Raw genomic sequence first — 7,661 nt, 5'->3', positions numbered from 1 at the left:
TTAAATGTAGCTCTTCCTCACTGGTATATAAACAGCCGTTGGCTGGCAATGCAGCTTTCAGAAGCTAGATTTTCCTCCATTCCTGTGGTTCAGAGGAAACTCCCCAACCATACCTGCTGCAGTGCTCTTAATAGTCGCTTACAGCTGATGTAATTTCCTTTTTCGAAAATGATAATAAAAGTATTCATTTTGTAACCTTTCCTCCAATTTACCTCTCAAAGCAAAAGAGCATTTGCAGAGCTGAAATGAAGCACGCTGCCTTTTCTATATGTTCCAGGTTCTCTCCTTGTTAGAAAAGTACAGGTTTTACCACATTCCTTTTCCCCCCCTCAGACTTATCCCTCTGTAAATAATGGTACTGGAAGACAGCACGGCTACCACTCAAAGCTCTAGGTCAGAGCAGCCTACTTGTGTCATTTGGGGTAAGATGTTTTGCTTCTCCATGTGCACTAAGAAGCCTTTGCTCAATTGCTGGTGAGGGCTTTCTGACATCTCCTTTATTTTGCACAGGATGTCGGCTAGATGGTAAGAACCCGAGCTACACATTTGATATTCCAGAAGAGGAGGCATATGAGCAGCAGCTGTCCCTGAGGACAGTAAGTAACTTGCTAGCCTTGTCGGTGAAGGATATTTAACAGTTGGCTGGCCATGGTATGTAGCATTTGGTTCACATCTGGTGTGTGAGAAGGTTTGACTTTGGGTGTATATAGAGCAGGTAAGCGGGTGGCACTGTGGGTTAAACCACAGAGCCTAGGACTTGCCGATCAGAAGGTTGGCAGTTCGTATCCCTGCAATGGGGTGAGCTCCTGTTGCTCAGTCCCTGCTCCTGCCAACCTAGCAGTTCGAAAGCACGAAGTGCAAGTAGATAAATAGGTACCGCTCTGGTGAGAAGGTAAACGGCGTTTCTGTGCGCTGCTCTGGTTTGCCAGCAGCGGCTTAGTCATGCTGGCCACATGACCCGGAAGCTGTACGCCGGCTCCCTCAGCCAATAAAGCGAGATGAGCACCACAACCCCAGAGTCGGTCACGACTGGACCTACCGGTAATAGTCAGGGGTCCCTTTACCTTTAGAGCAGGTAAGGGGGGGGGGGAGCCTCTTCAGCCTGAAGGTCACATCCCTTTGTGCGCAGCCTTTCATGGGTCACAGGCTAGAGGCAAACGTGGGTGGAGCTATGGACCTGACTCTTCCATTTGTTCAACACGCTACATTTCAGAAAAGTCAGAGGTTTCTACCCACACACCTGTCTTCATCTAGGCAAGCAAGAGGCATTGCATTCCCCCTACTCTTCGGTCCTCCCCAATATCAAGAATAAGAGACATGACAACCAATATTTGGGTGAAATCAGGCCACAGCTTCAATGACAACGGATGTAAAAGGTTTGGCATAAGCATTAGGTAGATCCCCATGCCTTCTGGCCCACCAGAAATGAGGGAGTCCCTGACTTACATCAAGGGGTAACTCTCCCACTGGATTGTACCTGGGGAGTGCTGTGGCCCCTCGCTCCCACCTGGGTATCCAGACAGAAGCATCTCCCCTGGATCCTTTTTAATGGGGTGCTACATTCCAGAAAAGTCAGAGGTGTCTACCCACACAACCATGTCTCCATCTAAGCAAGCAAGAAGCATTATCATTGTTCAAGGATACATTCTGCATGAGGAAGGCACAGAGCAGGGCCTGTAAATGTGTGGCCTGCAGAGAGCCTTGAGGGCCAAAGACAACTTTGGCCCATGAGGTTGCCTGTTCTTGGTACAGAGTACCAATTTGGTTTCCTCCAGGAGTTATTGGACCACAACCCCTATCATCCATGACCGCTTATGGCTCATAACTAGAGGAACACAAGTTCCTCACCCATGACCAAGCCAATAGACCCTGGTCCCTCCACCCAGTTTATTTAGCAAAATACAGTTTCTGCAGCCAAGTCAAACCAAAATGAACTGTAATGTTACATGACCTCTGTTCACATGTGCCTCATATCTCGTGTGCCAGGGCATGGTTGAGTTCAGTGTCTGGAGGGCCACAGGTTCCCTATATTTGGCCTAGGCCTTGAAGTGGTGGGGAACTTCACATTGCGGTGGGAAAGAGATCATCCAGTTCAGTATCTCACTTTGCCTGTTTCTTATTTGCAGTCCATTTGATGGCAAGAATCTGATTGCAGTCTACATTATAGCTAAAATAAAAACACTGTACTTGGGGTTGGCTCATGGGGGAACTATCATGGTGTTATGCCAAAGATACAAGACTACTTTCAGAAATAGTGGTCTTGCTACAATTTCTTTGAGGTCTTGATGGCTTTGATTTCTGCCAAAAGGTCTGCCTAGGGGAAAATGCAAGGGATGAACTCAATATGGTGGAGATCTTGCCCCCCAAAGATAGCAAGCCATCTACTGCAGTGCATATAGCAACCTTGAAACTTTCTGTGCTTCCAATGGTGAGTACTTCCGTTGCCATTTATTTATGCATTTTTTTTTAGAAGTGTTGATTACCTCTGCCAAAATAATTTCCAGACAGCTCAAATGTATTGCCTGAACCTCCCAAAGATCTGACTGGGGAGGCCATCAACTAGAGGAGGACTGATCTACCATAGATCACAATAGGTTTTTTGTTGCCAATCTATCAAAATGGAATAGCTGATGATGTCAATGTTATGATATGTGTAGTGGTGAGTGTCTCAAAATATGAACTTGTGTACCCTCCAGGCTTCCTTAATGGGACTTGACCTGGCTCTTCCTGTCACATTCAGGCTAAAATCAGGCTCTGGACCAGTCTACCTTGCCGGACAATATTTATCAGGTAACGTCTACTGGGGCGGGAAATCCTTCTCAGCTCAAGGACTGAATTCCTTTCCAGGGCCCCCATGTCAAGGGTGGGTGAGGCCAGAGAGAAAAGTAAATGTGGCTCATGGGCTGGAGTTTGGTAAATGTATCGCAGGGGAGTGCAGAAATATGTAGTCTGGTAAGAGAGCTGGTTGAAAGAATAAATAAACTTAAGTTTATTAGTCATGGCAAAGAAAGCCATTCTGAGTATAGGTTTTACACGTGGCCAAGATAGAGCCAAAAACTAATGGTAGCCTGTGCTAACTCATACTGACTAAACGGGAGAAGAATCCAGAAGGGAATAAAGCCAGAAAGGAAGGAACGAGTATTTACTAAGAGAGAAGAAATTGGTGAGGAGGAAGAACAGGTTGGCCCTCTGTCTGTCCCTCCCGACATGAGCCAGCTCTCCTCTTGCAGTTGGTCCCCCTTTGGACGAGGATGAAGATCAGGAAGAGTCCTCTAATGAAGAAGAGGAGATGGAGGCTTCTTCCAAGGAAAACCTGTCAACAAAGACAGATGAGATGGAGGCTTCTCCTGTAAAACCTGTCAAAGCCCAATCTAGCAAGCAGGCAGGCACATCCAAGGAAGAGGCACCACAACCTGTTCAGGAGGACTCTCTGGTAAGCCTATACTCATGTATTTAGAGAATCTTCACCTGATGTTATTTTCCGTATGCTCTGGCTTTCGTCATGGTGTTCCATTGTGCCAGAAGCAATTTAGTCATGGTGGCCACATGACCTGGAAAGCTGTCTATGGACAAACAATAGACTTAACCACCCTGGGGTCCTTTATTTTTTACCTTTTTATCTATTCATGTAGATAATTTGTTTATCCCTTAACCCCAGTCATCTGTAAGCAGTGTACAAGAAATCTAAAGGAAAAAATCCATTAAATCAAACTTCAGTTAAAATGTCTGCTGGAATTTGTTTTTAAAATTCCTTCAGTGGGCACTGGAAAAATAAAACACGACTGGTATAGAGAAGTTATTTCCCCACTTAGGTTTAGAGATCTCCCCCTTCCTAAAAATTGGTCATAGAAAGCTAGCCTCTATGACTATACTGAAGTATTTTAGAATTTATTTTTTCATACAGAGTAATGATGCTCCCTTGTTGCATTTCAGACTTGCAACACCCTTGGTCTAAACCAGGCTAGATGATCAGGCTAGATGAACAGAAAACCTATGCAGTGGTACCTTGGGTTAAGAACTTAATTCGTTCCAGAAGTCCGTTCTTAACCTGAAACTGTTCTTAACTTGAAGACCACTTTAGCTAATGGGGCCTCTTGCTGCCACTGCGCTGCAGGAGTACGATTTCTCTTCTCACTCTGAAGCAAAGTTCTTAAACCAAGGTACTATTTCTGGGTTAGTGGAGTCTGTAACCTGAAGCGTATGTAACCTGAAACATTTGTAACCCGAGATACCACTGTAAAATGTTTTGGGTGGGTTTGGCAGTGGCTAGAGCAGATCCAAGACTGTTTCCCCAAAGGTACTTCAGGATACAAAAGCAGCACTCTAAGACTTCCTTCAGTGTTCGAAGTGACCCTCTCGCTTTATTGGTGCTCTTAAAAATATTGCCCTCCTTCTTTGCATCTTGATCTTCATGAAAGTGCCGTTTAAACTTCTACAGGGGAGAAGAGGAAGCAGAGGAGGGAAGGCTGCAAACAAGGGACAACTGCGATTATAAGTTCTGATGGAAGGTAAGGTAGAAATGACATAAGAACATATACTGAGGTCAGAGCATTGGGCTATCTAGCCTAGCATTGCTAACACTGACTGGAGCTCTCCATGGTGCTGGACAGGAATCTTTCTTAGCCCGACCTGGAAATACTGGAGATGGAAGTTGGGACCTTATGCATGGTTCAGCAAAAGCTCCACCAATGAGCTACAGCCCTCCCTCAATGTTGCTGACCTTCTTGATGATGGTTGAGAGAAGAAATAAATTCAAGATATAATGCACAAACCCAGGGCTTCCTTTCCTACACAAGACAAATTAGAATGTGGCTACAGGACTTCCCTAAGGTGGATAGCAACATTTGTTAATACACAAGTGTCCCATTTCTCCTGGCCTTGTGGAAATATGTTCCTGCCCCCATCTGGTCTTCGATGGCTGTATACATAAGAAAATCCTTTTGGATCAGGCCAGTTGCCCATCTAGTCCAGCAACCTGATCTAGAGTCCAGCAACCATTTGTGACCAACCTGCAAGCAGGACCTAAATAGAAGAGCACTCTCTCGCCTTGTGGATTTCCAGCAATTGGTATTCTGGAGCATTACTGATTCTAGGCATGGAGCAGAACCATAATGGAGGGCAGAGCTATCAATCGCTACTTGCCATGATAGCTGTGCTCTGTCTCTATGGTTGGGGGCAGAAAGGCTCCTGAGTACCACTTGGTGGAAACCACAGGAGGGGGACTGCTTTTGAGCTCAGCTTCCGCTTGCAGGTTTCCTGTAGGCACCTGGTGTTGGCCACTGTGAGAACTAGATTCTGAATTAGATGAGCCATTAGTCTGGCTCATCAGGCTGTTCTTGGGTTCAGCTATAGGACTCCAGATTATTTTTGCTCTGCTGCACGTGAGTGAAACCAAAAGAGTTTCAAGGAATGGTTATTGTTATTGTTTAATTATTAAATGTCTATACTGCTCTTCATCCAAGGATTGTAGAGTGGTTTGCAATATAAAAACATAAAAATGCGCAACACAGTAACAATAATAATAATAATACCACCATAGTTTGCTGAATTGACCAAAGGCTCAGAAGAAGAGAAATGGTGGGGCTTTTTTGGTATCTTCTCAGGCAATTATGCAGCAGTTACAATCAATCAATGAATGAATCTGAATTGTGGTCAAAGATCAGACAGCAGCAGCAGTCACAAATATAGGCACTCTTCCCTTGAAGGAGGAGCTGATTCTGGGAGACCCTCTGGTGTTTGGAACCTTGATGGATGCTTTAGGGACTCCCTTCTAGGCACAAGGACCAGTGTTTAGCCCAATGTAGATCACACGGTTCTGTAGAGTATCCTCTATCCATAAATACATGGGACCATGTTCTAGAAAATCCTAACACTTCCTTTTTCCTTTTTCCAGGAACCGAAAGAAGAGTTGGGTCTATTTAGCGCAGCTCAGAAGAAATAAAATGTGCATAATGTATTATTCCTGAGTCTGAATCCATCCTTTTTTCTTAATCTGACTGGAATTTAGGCAAGACTGACCCTCAACAATGGCAATTCCTGTGGCAACTGAAAAGAACAGGTCCTACTAGGATGCTGGCTTTTAGCAAGCATTATTTATTTTTTCCTAACAGTGGTTGAGGTTTGGAAAAGGAGGACTGATGGTTCAGTCCCCTTTTTAAGTAACAGAACAGCCAAAACACGAATAAGCTTTGTGACCTGCCTTTTTAGAGAAATATGGAAACGCTTGCAGGAATACCAGGGGTGGCCTGTGACGTTTTGGTGCCCGAGGCAAAATGCCCCATAGCTGCAATGTGGGGGAGCATGGGGATGTACAAGGGCTTCTGCTTCAGGAATAAGCTCTTGCAGAGCCCCGCCAGCAGGGTGGGGGTGTAGGGAGAGATTTGACAAGGGCATATTTTTGAGGAAAAGCCCTTTCGAAACCTTGCTGTCAGGTGGGGGGCAGGGAGACTTGAGACTCTGCAGGTCTTGCACTGGAGCTCTTGCTGTGAGTAATGAGGAAGAGGCTGGATGTGATCTGAGTTCACCAACTGGTTTCAGAATGGGAGTACAACAATAAAACAAGTGGATAAACTAAAAACCATAAATACATTTTTTAAAATAATAATTTTATTTATACCCCATCCATCTGGCTGGGTTTCTACAGCCATTCTGAGCAGCTTCCAATGTAAAAAAAAGAAGAAGTCAAACATTAAAAACTTCCTGCTAGAGGGCTGCCTTCAGATGTCTTCTAAAAGTTATATAGTTGTTTATCTCATTGACATCTGATGGGAGGACGTTCCACAGGGTGGGCGCCACTGCTCAGAAGATCCTCTAGTTTTCTGTAACTTCACTTCTTGCAGTGAGGGAACTACCAGAAGGCCCTTGGAGCTGGACCTCAGTGTCGGGGCTGAACGATGGGGGTGGAGATGCTCCTTCAGGTATAATGGGCTGTTTAGGTATAAAGGCCGTTTAGGGCTTTAAAGGCCAGCACCAACATTTTGAATTGTGCTTTGGAACTTACTGGGAGCCAGTGTAGATTTATTTAGCACCGGTGTTATATGAACCTGGCTGCCACTCCCAGTCACCAGACCTCCTTAAAATGCATGAAATTAGGTAAAGATAAAGGGACCCCTGCAGTCGTGGCCAACTCTGGGGTTGTGGCACTCATCTCACTTTATTGGCCGAGGGAGCTGGTGTACAGCTTCTGGGTCATGTGGCCAGCATGACTAAGCTGCTTCTGGTGAATCAGAGCAGTGCACGGAAACACCGTTTACCTTCCCACTGGAGCGGTACCTATTTATCTACTTGCACTTTGACGTGCTTTCGAACTGCTAGGTTGGCAGGAGCTGGGACCCAGCAATGGGAGCTCACCCCGTCATGGGGATTCGAACCACTGACCAGCAAGTTTCTGATCAGCAAGTCCTAGGCTCTGTGGTTTAAAGATGATAAAAACAGGTTCAAACTGTGTGGCTTTCTCCAGTTTTCACCCTCTCTTGCCAAGGTCTGAGCCAAGAGGTGCATCTTCACAAACAGATGAAAACTGCCATGTTGGGGGTAGATGCACCTCTGAAGAGAAGTTATTCTAGAGATGAGAAACTGTGGCGAAGGCCTTACATGGGGAGCCCCACTCCCCGATCCCTATCTATTGATAGAACCACAGGTTGGGGGACTCTATGGCAGAT

The 7,661-nt window shown here is 45.4% G+C and overlaps 1 protein-coding gene across 1 annotated transcript; it reads left to right on the top strand.

Annotated features, from left to right (window-relative positions):
* The first annotated feature begins 333 nt into the window (after window positions 1–333).
* Window positions 334–5,954, top strand: LOC309331260 (nucleoplasmin-like). The gene is made up of 7 exons (XM_081843377.1): window positions 334–422; window positions 511–596; window positions 2,309–2,428; window positions 2,697–2,790; window positions 3,231–3,433; window positions 4,439–4,508; window positions 5,894–5,954. The coding sequence occupies exons 1-6, from the start codon at window positions 353–355 to the stop codon at window positions 4,493–4,495; spliced, it is 630 nt and encodes a 209-aa protein (XP_081699503.1). The 5' UTR covers window positions 334–352; the 3' UTR covers window positions 4,496–4,508; window positions 5,894–5,954.
* The last annotated feature ends 1,707 nt before the right edge of the window (window positions 5,955–7,661 follow it).

The sequence above is a fragment of the Podarcis erhardii genome, assembly GCF_964252035.2.
Source record: "Podarcis erhardii genome assembly, chromosome: 16".
Lineage (NCBI taxonomy): Eukaryota > Metazoa > Chordata > Lepidosauria > Squamata > Lacertidae > Podarcis > Podarcis erhardii.
This window is presented reverse-complemented; position numbering and strand designations above follow the sequence as displayed.